Source organism: Nannobrachium achirus (genome assembly GCF_963921795.1).
Source record: "Nannobrachium achirus genome assembly, chromosome: 8".
Lineage (NCBI taxonomy): Eukaryota > Metazoa > Chordata > Actinopteri > Myctophiformes > Myctophidae > Nannobrachium > Nannobrachium achirus.
Genome location: NC_137817.1, coordinates 47,527,830 through 47,541,316, shown reverse-complemented (window position 1 = coordinate 47,541,316; position 13,487 = coordinate 47,527,830). Strand labels below are relative to the sequence as shown.

The following is a 13,487-nucleotide window of genomic DNA, read 5'->3' as shown; positions in this document are numbered from 1 at the left end:
TATGGTGACTGATGACTGATGACTGATGGCAGTCATCATGAAAAACTGTCAATCCAGTTGCACGGTTGACTTGCACGGTTGACTACTGATGCGACAAAGGAGGACTGCTCAAAAAACAAAACAACAAACAACAGTCGGTGTAAATGATACATCATACACATTTCCCTGAAAGTGATTTCACAACAAGGTAGATTATACAATAAAATGAAAACTGACTTTTATTGTGGCGTCCTCGGAGGCCGACACCATGACACTGAAGACGGGGTGGAAGATGACACGGGTGACCGGGCTGCGGTGGCCGCTCAGCGCGTACTTCTCTGGCGGGCGCGGGATCCACTCTTTGGGGTCACGTTTCTGGGTGACGGGCCCGCCCAGGGTGATCTCCTCCTTGGCCTCGTTCAGCTTCGACTCCAGCTCCATCACCTATTTGGTCCCCGGGGGAGGCACGGTTAGTGACAGAATGGGAGGCGTGTACAAAGTGTCAGGGAGATTTACCGTGGTTAGTGTAAAGTTAGTCTCGGGTGGCCAGACTGTTGACTCGCACAATTTGCAAATGCTCCCGCCATACAGTCAGGAAGGCGTTAAGTTCTAATCGTGGGTATCCGGCATGAGAATCGATAAAGCGGATGTGATTGTGAAGCCTCCTGCCCTCTTCAGTTTCATTTTTACAGTCGCGCACATTTATCCTAATATAAATCAAAATGATCTAAGCATATTTAGCTTGCTGCTTAACAGAAATTATATTTTAAAATATATTTTTGTGAACGGAAATGCAGGCTTCCGTTATTCAGATTTCGGGAGGTGTCGTTCCAGACTCTATATAGCATTCATAGATTGTGGAATCGTTGTCTGGATACGTGAGACTAGTGTAAAGTTGGCGGGGGTGATTGTTGTGAAAAACGACCTCACATAACAACGGCACCATTTAACGAAGCTCTAAAGTCGTTGCAACTTTTTTTATTTGTAGCAAACTTCAAGCCGGAGTACTATTTAAGTTTCTCGCGGGTGTCCCACGCTGTGAAAACAGCAGATCTTCAAGCTCAGGAAGCGCTGCAGCACGGAACAGTTGTGAGCTTGAGATCGGGCCATTTCCGCTGCACGACACCTGCCGCCAAACTACGTTTATTAAAAAAAGGCTTAACGACTAATGTCACAAAACCATTCACAAAAGCCCGGCAAATCCCTTACAAGTTGAGACCCCACTACAAACCTTCTTTTGTAATCTGATCACTGAGGTCCATTTCTTTTCCAAAAGGCCGGCGTACTTCTTATCCAATTCTTCATTCTGGGGGGAGGAGAGAGAAGGAGAAAAAAGCTAATCAGGAAAAACAACAACATGAAACCAAACCAATCAAAGGGCCTGTGGGCTTAGTATAATCAGCCGGGCCTGGTGGGGCCCGGGGCCAGCTGGGGCGGCAATGCACGCAGGCAGGCCGGGATTTATTTATTTACACACCACTCACAGGCCAACGCTGACCACCGGACGCAGACTACGTACTGTACAACACACGCATGCATACATACACACACACATGCGCATACACACACACACACACACTCAAGTCATAATCTCTAGTCTCCCACAAGCTAATCTCCTGCAGACAAGGAAAGCTTACAGGCAGCTTTCAGCCACACACACACACAAGCAGTACCAGAGGAGGCAGCAGTGTAAGTTAATGGGGGGATTTATACCTAGTTATGCAGGCGATGTCGCGCACGGAAAATAGCCGATCTACAAACTCACAAGGCGTCACAGCACGATGTCTTGTGAGCTTGTAGGTCGTCTGTTCTCCGTGCACGACACGGCATGCAACGGAGTATAAATTACTCCATGAGCCAGAGCAGAGCATCCACCTTCGACCTCATAGGCGTGTCCTTCTGGCTGGGTGATTAACTTCTGATTTGCCTCTTTTGCTTTGAGGTCTGAGATTTAATTATTATGGTATGTTAAGTAATCTCTACTACAAGAACAGAGGATTTGCAAACCAGACAAATAAGTGTTTCTAGCTGGAAGGCTATAACATGGGGGTTAATATTCTATCATAATTAATATAGTCTATATACTGTAGGGCTTTCCTTTGCTCATTCAAAACATGGAACATTGGGATATGTTTCGGTGATGCCAGTTATTGTATCGTATCAATAGGCCCGTATCGCTTGCCTGGCTCCAGCCCCTGAATCGCTAGCCACTCCCATTAAAAAAAAGGCGATTGATGGAGGAGATGGAGGATGGATGGAGAGGCTAGCTAGAATTGAAAATCTGTACGGCAAATCAGCGTTGTTTCGACTCGATGAAGTCAGGGCTTCTGAGCAGCGTGGGTGGGGTTTTCCCAGAACTCATGTCCGATTCCAAATAACGCAGCATTCCCAAACACAAACAAACGCATCGCCCCCCGTGGTAACATGCGATTGTATCGATCTCGCTATGAAACATCAGTAGCAGACATGTTTTACTGTGTTTGATAGTTAATAGCGCTGCTATTCTACCAGTTTCTTTGATTAGCAAGTATCAACAAGTTAGACAGCCACATAACAACACCAATAAGGGTCGCTTAACAATGACGTCATCAGCTTTGCTACTGTTGTGATTGATCAGGCGGTGAAGACTGACACTTTGGCAACGCCCATCCCAGAAACAGCTGTAGTAGGAAGGGCTTTCAGACTGAATAATGGAGAGAAACTAAATGAAAATTCAGGCTTAAGTGTCAGGCTACCGTATCGCAGCATTCTGTTTGTTTTTAAGCCTATATCCCCCTACATACCGGAAATCTCTCTATAAGAGGGAGAAAGAAGTGAGAGGAGAGAGGACATGAAACATGACAGTGAAACTAAAACCAGCCCTGCCAGTCCCAAAGCCCATATTTGCATGATTTCCTATTTGGTTATCTTGTAGCATTTTGGTCACGCATCATATCGGCAAAAGTATCGTATCAGGGATACCTGCCAATACAAAGCCCTAATTTACTGCATAATTAAAACAGAAACATATGTGACTGCCAGGCACATACACACCGATTCCATAAATCTAGTTGGGTCGGGTGTGTTGCCAAAATACATGTGTGCTGCTGCTGCTTCAGAGCCAGGTGGCATGAAGTGGCATGGCATGCTGTTGGACTGGCCTACTGCTACACCTGATCCCCAAACCTGCCTCAACATAGCCACCATTCTCCTTTTAACTTTTACTCCTAGCTAAAACGGATACACACTACAAATTACATGCATGTAAACACAGGACTGATGTTTCAGCAATGCATGGCTGTAGCCAGTGCCAATCATAAAGAGGTCTTGTAGTGTGCATGCATATTTCATTGCTCAAAGTGATTGGATTTTTGAAACTTGATGCAGTGGTGGCACACACACACACACACACACACACACACACACACACACACACACACACACACACACACACACACACACACACACACACACACACACACACACACACACACACACACACACACACACACACACACACAGCATCTGTATAGATTGATCCTACAACACCACTGCCGTTGTTGACATCGTCAACAACTAAAGCGTCAAAAAGTCAAGATTGACAGGCACCCAAAGGTTTCATTTGAAGGTGAAAATGAGCTTAGATGTCTGATTTCACAGCTAGATGCTTGACTTCTTCAGGGAACAAAGGAAATCCTTCAGGAACAAAGGAAAACCATGAGTGGTGTGGTGGGGAGATGGTGGAGCAGAGCTGCTGCCTGCATGGCAGCAAACATTTGACCAGAGAGACCGTAACACAACAAAGACAATAATCTTTAAGCTTCGCTGCATGACCCAGTGTGCAGACTTTGTTTTGGGATTCTGATCTCTGCCCAGCACCTGGCTTCTAGGGAGTGGATGATGGGCGTGCTTTGTTGTTTGTTTTTTAGGCAACACAACAAGACAACAGCAAGAGACAATGGAGGTGCTGGATGGAGCTATAATAACGATACATCATCCCATCGGACCAGTGGGGAAAAATGAGAGCACGGAATGAAGTTTGGACGAGTCTGTCACAGTCTGATCTGCCATCTGCCTGGACCCTCTGTCCCATGACATACGTTCACCTGCTGTGTAAGCGCAGTCTCACACACACACACACACACACACACACACACACACACAAACACACACACACACACGCTGGCAGTGCCAGACTTCACTGTAGCCGTGGGAACAGGGACGTGTCGGCCATTGGGAAAAGCGGGACAACTCCCGAACGGCCGGTTCATTCCCGGCCGGTCCAGGCCAGCCATTACAAAAAAAATTAAATAAAATGTCAGCCTTTGCTCCATTTTGGGGGGTGTGCGGCCAACAAAGTAAATTGTCACTGTCGGGCAGAAACCTTGTATCTCCAAGTTTCAAATTTATAATTTTTTTCGCAAAGCAAAGCCCTGCTTCATCATACAAGGCAGTTGCACAAAAGTAGTGAAAACAGCTGATCTACAAGCACACAACGCCTCGCGGTGCGAGGCGTTGTGTGCTTGTAGATCGGCTGTTTTCACTAGTTTAAATCATTTTTAAAATGAATACAAAACAAACGGTTTTGGACATTTAAGGTTTCCATCTGACAATGATGAAAAAAATGTTTTTCCCGGGCTGAATCAGGGGCCCAGCACGTCCCTGCGTGGGAAGTAGCATGCATGTATGTCTGTGTATGCGTGGGTGTGCGTGTGTGCAATGCATATGTACACGACACTGATGCCGCCACTGCCAGGAAAAAAGCCGAGACTAGATCATGACCTCTCTCAATTATTTCCCTCAAGCCTGCTTGTGCAACAACCAGTCGAACAAAGCAATGGCTGCCGGAGTGGTGGAGAAAAACACATAGATGAACTAAATCTATCCTTCCCTAATGCAGCTAACGACGACCTGCAGTGCCAAACGGCCAGGTAATTAAAGTCTTATAATGAGGCCACAATGAAAGGGAGTCAATGGGAAGTGGGTTTTCAGCATAGCAGGTGCTGCCAAAGGTGTGTCTGGCTGGCTTCAATAGCGCTCCCAACCCAACAGGGTGCGAGGCATGTATCTGTGTGTAGCGTTCATCTATTATTTAGCCTGTTTCTAACGCGCTGCAGCAGACACGCAGATGGATGGATGGGGGTGGGGGGCAGGGGCGATGAGTAAAATACGTCAGGTGAAGGAAGATAGGTGAGAGACGGGAGAGGAGAGGAAGACGTTACCAACTTGTACCGAACCCTATAGCGTCCTTTACCCTTTCTGGCAGGTCTACAAGCTCACAATGCGTTGCAACGTGACACAGTGTGTGAGCTTGTAGATCGCCTGTTTTCAGCAAGAGTTTTGGTCTAGAGGGGAAAAGGGAGGGGACAAAAGTATAGACCCCTGGGGGGGTTAAAAAGTGTTTAAGGCATAACTTGGGGTTGAGGCTTTGCAGGAAGTTTAAGTTCACATTTTCATTCTAAAATGGAAGGACATTAGTTCTAGGCTATGAGAGTTTATAAGCCTTCAGCCATCATGTGAGAGATGATGACTGGCCCTATGCCTGTACTTTACAGCTTTACCCAGATTGCGGTTTTTGTGTGAAAGCATGTCTGATGTTTGATTTTATTAAAGCGATAACTACCTGTAAACTGCAATATTGACAATTGCAATTTTCATCAGCCGTTGTTTTAAGTTACTCCCAATTTAAATCATCTTCCCGCTTTGTTCAAATTCAGAATAAAAATGTGTGAGTTTGTCATCATGCCAGAAATAAATACATGATTTTTCTTTGTCTAGAAGACAACCTAATCAGATAGCCTGCTGTAATGAGGGAGCGCCCGCCTGCCGCCACACTTGTGAGAACTAAAATGGCAAAATAAAGGAAATGCAAGCTTATTGTTTGGCTAAATTAGTCTCAGTGTGTGCAATCTGTGCATGCGTGCATGGGAGCATCCTCTACTCACCACATCTAACTCTGCCTCCTTCTTGAAAGTGGAATATGCCTCTTCATATCCGTTGGAACGCAGGTAATCTGCTATCGCTCGGTTTCTGAAAGAGACACAAAAGAACAGGCACCAATTAGTTATCTAGATCAGCAGTGAAGATAGTGGGGGGGGGGGGGGACAAAAGAAAAGAAGACGCTTGTCTAAGAAAGAAAATGTGTCAGACAAAAAGATGTGCATTATACATGATTTTCACATCTGGATAAAGATTGCACTCCTGCACAAACATAGACAATACTGAGTGCACAATGGCTTTACCCAGTCTCAATCCTACTTCTCTCACACACACACACACACACACACACACACACACACACACACACACACACACACACACACACACACACACACACACACACACACACACACACACACACACACACACACACACACACACACACACACACACACACACACACACACACACACACACACACACACACACACACACACACACACACACACATATCACAGATCGAGAGCACATCTGTGTTCTATAATGAGATCTGGTTGCTGTGGGCATTGAGTGGAAGGTAAAGAAGACCCCCCATGGTGCACAGATACTGTGGAAATTGAGAGGGCGGTATATTGGCGCTGTCAAGCAGAAACCTTGCATCTCCATGATATTTCATCTTTTCCTATGACAGTCTCAATAAAATAGTGAAAATAGACGATCTACAAGCTCAAATTACAGTGCGCTGTGAGCTTGTAGAGCTGTTATTTCAGGTTTAGGACAGGGGTCTTTGTTCAGGCAAAGGACCCCTTAGCTGAGAGAAAACTTGACCTGTGGCTTGGTACTTGGTCTGCTCTTTTTTCCCCTGTAGACAAAACCTCGCACCGAAAACAGCAGATCTACGAGCTCACATGTTGCAGCCACATCGTGAACTTGTAGATCTGCTACTCTATTTCCGGCTAGTGTTCCCCCCAGAATAGGCATGCAAGGGTTCAAGTGGTTAATAAAAAATACAATTAAGTTCCTATTGCACAAAGATTGGGCGGCCTGCCTGCAATCTCTCTGAGGACCCGGATCCCCTGTTGAATGAAGACATACAGTACAAGGCTTACTCTCCTTCCCCGACATCGGCGATAATATGAAACAACAGACACACAGAGATGGGAGAGAAGTAGGATAATCCTTCAGATTTGAAAATAATAAGCTGCTGGTTGTTTTTAGACAAGCGTGTGGATGGATGGACAGAGACATTCAGACAGGATCACAGCAGACTCGTAATGAAGCAGAGACGGTGAAGGACGGGACAGATAAGCCTAGTACTAGTCAATGTGCTGCTGCTATACGTAGAAGGAGAGGGAGAGAGAGAGATGTCCAGATAGAGAAGACAATAGACCAGACAGAGATGGAGAGGCTGCCCCAGCAGTTCCTGTCTTTGTTTTCGAGTGGAGGCAGCAACACAGGAAACACACACACCCCAACGTGTGCAGCACATATGCAGTGCTGCATACAGCACACACATACACACACCCCGTTTGCAGCACACATGCAGTGCATGCATACAGCACACACAGACACACACACACACACACACACCCTGGCTGTTCATATGGGTGCAGTCTCAGCAGAAGCTACAGATTTATTAGATTCAATCCATTCAGTCGACGTATATAGCCACGGCACTTCCTGAGAATTAAGTTAGTAGTAAGGGAGCAAAGAGCATGTAAAAGCAGAGGCCTCAGTCAGCACATGAGGGGCAAGAAATGAACGACCCGGTGCAGCTTGTTGGGCAAAAACCCTGTATCTCCGTTTTTCCATCTTCCAGCTACTTTTAAGTTAATGTCCTCTTTCATAGTCTGTCGTATGACAGTGCCACGCAAAAGTAAACGAGAACAGACAATATACAAGCTCACAACCGCGTAACATTGTGACACGTTGAGCTTATAGATCTGCTATTTTCACTATTGCTTGAAATGTTTTTGAAAGATTCCGCTATACATGACATTATACCCAGAATAGGGGAGCCAGGTTGAAAGTGGTTAACTATTGCCTGTGGGTTTAATACATATTTAATCAATGGAAAGTGTTAAGTTAACAAGACCTTGTGACTACATAACTACATTGAAAGAAAAGTTATTTTTATTTCCTGAAAAGTAACGCTTCGTTTCACACATAGAAGGTGTCTGCCCGCCGGCGATGATAATATGGAGAGAGGGCAGCAATGAATGTCACAAATACTTTGTTCTCTTCCTTTGTCCTGCTTCAATGACAGGTCTCCTGTATTTGCGCCACAACACAGCAGAACCCCCAGAGTAATAAAGCCAGGAGGGGGGTCAGCCTCAGCCCTCCCAGCCGTCGGGAGCGAGCCGGGCAGCAGGCTTCAAGATGCCAACGCGTAGCTAGCTGAGGGGGCAGAGCGAGGGGAGGAGGGCGGACAATCTGTCAGGCCAACCTGTGCCCCCCGACGTGCCCTTTTTGGTTGAGGGTACGAACACTGTATCCCCCCGCCCCCCTTCCCCACCTGAATCCCCCCGGCGGCAGGAAAGCGGGCGTGATTAGAGCTCAAGGTTAGCGGGAGGTTATCGTGCTGGTGACAGCCTGCCTGCAGCAGCAGCACGGCAGGCAGGGCTACGGAACCAGGGGAGGGCTGGGGGGGGCGGAGGGACGAACTGGCAGGGGATGGGAGAGAGAGAGAGAGAGAGAGGGCATATGTGTATAATATAATAAGTAGGTGAAGCTTTGATGGAAGTCTGTGTGTGCGTTTGTAAGGTTGGCATGTTTGTAAGGGGGTGTGTGGGGGTGGGGGTGTGTGCAGTACTTCCACTCAGCAGGAAAGAAAAACAGCAAAGCTAGCCTATATTTCCATTTTAGCGCTTATCCACCAAAACCACCCTGCATGGCAATTCTGTGGAACCCGTATAGATTTGCGAAAATATGTGTGTGCATGTACTGCTCTGGTTCACATACTTTTACAGATAAAATAGATTCACACAGGCTGCAGCAGTTTCTGCCAACTGGACATAAATGACAGATCTAATTAATTTACCGCCATTGAACAGACAATAATGCGTGATGAAGGCATAAAAAACAATTAGGATTTATTTGTTTGACTCTTTGTATAAGCGATTAGCCTGAGGGGATTATTTTTGCATGATTAGATTAATAATTGATGTCAATATAAACACTACTACCAGTACTATCCTTAGTCTGTCACATTCTACCCTTCCCAATATGTGTGTAGTACAAAAGAAACCTTCCCACATGCAACAAAGACATCAAACAATTCTTCTAAAATTCTTCTTCTAAAATTCTTCCAAATGAAAAAGCATACACACTAACATATCGCAAGAAAAGAAGTAGCAACTAGCAATATCATGTCGACGACGAACGAAAAACAAATGCACCCCGTGGGCGTTTTCCTTTATGTGTACTGTAAGTTACATACAGTATACAAGGGAAGCGGAGCAACCAGGATGTGAATGGAAACGCTGAGTGTGTGTGTGTGTGTGTGTGTGTGCGTGCGTGCGTGCGTGCGTGCGTGCGTGCGTGCGTGCGTGCGTGCGTGCGTGCGTGCGTGTGTGTGTGTGAGAGAGAGAGAGAGAGCATGCACAATTTAAGCTTGGTTTTGTAGTTATAAATAGCAGATCTACAAGCTCATGAATCACAACATTGTGTCACATCACGACACTTTCAGATCTGCCGTTTCCGGTGCACAGCAGAACGCAACCAAGTAGTCATCGACTTCCAATAACCAGTGTAAGCAACAGTTTAGGGCTGACCAGCAGAATAAAACTACAAAACAAAACACAAAGCAGTGTGTGGACTGTGCAATGTGCAACAGACTGCAGAGACGCACACAAATCACTCTCTGCTCGTCTCCGAAGCTACATCTGCTCCCGCTACCCCCCCACCCCCACCCCCACCCCATGCCTCAAGTCAAGATGGGGATTTTTACTCTGACATACACTTTTCTTTATTGACCATTTTCACACTTCACATTGTGGCCATTTTGCTCTTAAAGTCTCCTCACCAGCCGAGTCAACAACGGTCAATGCATTAACAAACAGCCCCTGAAGAGAGGAGGAAGAACGATGGTGGGAGGGAGAGAGGGACAGAGAGATGTGGATGGACCACCACGGACAGAAGGAGAGCAAGCCGGCTGGTTTCCATGGCAACCGGCGGTCCCCAGCCAGATGACGTGATGATGTGATGGAGAGATAAACAAACGGGAGCCAGGGCAGCAGGGTGAGAGAGTGGGCAGTGAGGAGGATGAGCGGCAACACAACAAGTGCTGCCGGCCGCTCGCTATCGATCGGAAGACCAAAGGTGACCGGACCTTTGAAGTGGGGCCTTAAGCCCCTTCATATTCGCTCTGCTCCTTCAATAGTAGAGGCCTTAAAATCCTTATTGTCTCCACCAGCCGAAGGCATGGGGGAGAGTATGTTTTCCCCTCCGTCCGTCCGTCCGTCCGTCCGTGCGTGCGTGCGTGCGTCCGTCCGTCCGTCCGTCCGTCCGTCCGTGCGTCCTCGCAGTTTGTGAGCACCTAATCTCAGTCGGCATGGGGGAGAGTATGTTTTCCCCTCCGTCCGTCCGTCCGTCCGTCCGTCCGTCCGTCCGTGCGTCCTCGCAGTTTGTGAGCACCTAATCTCAATCGGCATGGGGGAGAGTATGTTTTCCCCTCCGTCCGTCCGTCCGTCCGTGCGTGCGTGCGTGCGTCCGTCCGTTTTGATTGAGCCGTTTTGAACAAAATGCCTCAAATCACAAACGCAAAGTGCAATTATCATGAAATCGCGCACACACGTTCCCACTAGGCCGAGGAAGAAATTCCACTTAATTTTTTTTTTAAATCAGCCTCATGGTGGCGCTATAACAGGCCGATTTGTGGTTTTACCTATAACTCCACCGATCAGTTTCAAACTTTGTAAGCGCACTCCTAGAGGCTAAGGATAAACCTTTGCCCTGCATTTTTCACATCAGCCTTTTATAGCGCCACCTTTGGGCCGACATATGTAAAGCACATTTTTGGATATTACTCCTTGAGATATTATGCAAAAATCACGCAAATCGGTACACAGTATTTCTATAGTCATGTGATCATGTCTGATCAGTCTGATATTTCATATTCCATCCTGATTGGCTAATATTAGCTTCCAAGGTTTGCAGGATTGCTCCGTTTTTGAACAAAATGCCTCAAATCATCAACGCAGCTTATGATTAACGTGAAATTTGCGGGGGGGGGGTTCTGGCCCTGTTACAGATGTTGTCCAAAAATCATGCAGATCGGTACACAGTATCTCTGTAGCCGTTAAATGGAACGGGTATTTCTTACATTGATGCTCCTACATATTAGCATGCAAGCACCAGTTAAAGTTACTTTCCATCCCTCATATACTGTGTGCACAGTGCACATCCCATAACCCACACACTGCACATCATTTCGGAGCTCATATCTTTGAACGGGTAAGAGCTAGTTATTTTTAAAATTACCAGATCGCAGCGCAGCACAAAGTGACCTTTTAGCTTGTACATCTGCTATTTTGGAATAGCCAACATATAAATGGATAAAGGGGTTCAAATGATTGCGATGCTGTATTAACTCATTTTGCTGAAGCTCCCCTGGGTCAGGAAAAACATTTCATTGACAATGAAGCCAAAGCCATCAGCCAGCAACTACTGAAGAACTACAACAAGTCATTATACACAAATGTGCTTCTGAAATTCTGAGTCACACTGTGCTATTCAAATGCTCGCCAGGCTTTATGGGAAAACCGCACATGGAAATGGGTAGTACTGTGGACATTTAGCTCTTCGGAAGGCGCTGTTAAAGGAGCTCTGCTGCTGTGTCATGGACGTTGAGCACAAGCGAAGTGTGTGAGAGAATGGAAAGAAATGGATGCCAAGACAAAGGCTGAGATCACAGTATGAGAGAGGCAGAGAACAGAGAGAGAGACAGAGAGAGAGACACAGAGACAGAGAGAGGTTGCATGCATGACATCATTCATCTGCAGAGAGAGAGAAGCGGGCACCGTGACCTAGCCAGTGACGTCACTTCCTGCCATGTGCTTCCACATCACCATGCTGCCTGCAGCCAGACGAGTAACCAACACTGTTCAATAGAACACATGGGTTTTAGCTAAATAAAATCTCACAAAAGATTGTATGGCCAGGTCTGATTATGCAATTTGTGAAACAGCGTGAAAGGAGCCCCGATATGTAAAATTATGTTTTATTAATATCCTTCCTGCTGTTCTACATACTGCTACCAAATCACAGATTGAGGCTTTAACCTTTGCCTTTATGAAATATCTGTGACCATTAGGGTTTTATGGAATATGCTTCTGGACAGGACATAATATTGCTAGTTTGACCACTTCAAATGGCTATTTTGTATTTTCGCTGCTCAGCAACATGCTCCCATTGAAGATGGATTCTATGGAATCCAAATGACTGAAATAGGTTGTGGTGATTGAGAACTTAATCCTTTCCTCAGACTAAGGTTAATATTTGTCGATGACATGATTATAAAAAAGAATAAATCTGATTGCATTAAATGGTAAAAGGAAATCTGATTGCATTAAATTGCAAGAGATAAGTCTGACTTAAGGCTGTTTTTTTAATTATATATTTTTAAGATTCAAGAGCATTATTTTAACCAGGTCCGAACATTATACAAAGTATAATGTACACATAGTGTACCACCATCAATAAATCATTATTGCTTTCCCTACCAGCAGCTCCTCCAAGCCTAGTACTGTACTGTAAGCATAAACCGCAACATTTTCCCTTTTAAACAAAGTAACAAACACAGGAGTACATTTCAGAAACACATGGGAAAGTTCAAAACAAAAACAGGGCTGACCCAGGGTCTAATATAACAGTTTTCGATAGGCTGCTTTCCAGGGTGACCTGAGAGCCAAGTGGTTAAGGTCTAAGGTGCATGTATACCACACAGGCTCAAAGGACTGAAAGCGAGGCCCCAGTTCCATTCCCAGTTAGCTGGAACACTTCATCTCTGTTGGCTGGAGACAGAGATGAAGTGGAAATGTCCAAAACTGTTACTTTTCAGGATTCAAATTCAAAAACAGCAAAGGTAGCAGATCTACAAGCTTAAAACACGCTGAGCTTGTGGATCTTCTACTTTTGATGCTGTTGTGTGATGCTGTTATATGATCAATTTACAAATTTACAAAAAGTTGGAATATGGAGATAAGGTTTCTGTGCGACAGCAACGATTTGCTGCATGCCACTCCCATGCTCTCTCTCCATGGTTCCAGTCTGTCTCCACTGTACTGTACACTGTAAATGGAGTGGACTGCATTTAAATAGGGCTTCCCTTTCTCCAAAGTGCTTTACAGTGTATTTCACATTCACCCAATCACACACACGCACGGCAGGCACCAACCTGCTCACCGAGAGCAATTAGGGTTCAGCGTCTTGCTCAAGGACGTTTCGACACTCAGAAGGAGCAGAGACGGCAATCAAACCCGGAGCTTCCAAGACGGCAACTCTACCTCCTGAGCCACTGCCACCCCTAAAGGCTCAGAAAAGCCCCATAAACTAGAAGCAGTGCTCTTCCGAGCACAGGTCTCCACCAG

The 13,487-nt window shown here is 45.9% G+C and overlaps 1 protein-coding gene across 1 annotated transcript in view; it reads right to left on the bottom strand.

Moving 5' to 3' along the window:
* Positions 1-13,487, bottom strand: part of LOC308289227 (lissencephaly-1 homolog A-like) — a 71,808-nt gene that overhangs the window by 26,279 nt on the left and 32,042 nt on the right. The window contains exons 3-5 of the mRNA XM_080730853.1: positions 5,904-5,988; positions 1,211-1,285; positions 217-423 (exon numbers count right to left, since the gene is read on the bottom strand). Coding sequence (XP_080586979.1) covers positions 217-423; positions 1,211-1,285; positions 5,904-5,988 — 367 coding nt within the window. The remainder of the gene's footprint in view (positions 1-216; positions 424-1,210; positions 1,286-5,903; positions 5,989-13,487) is intronic.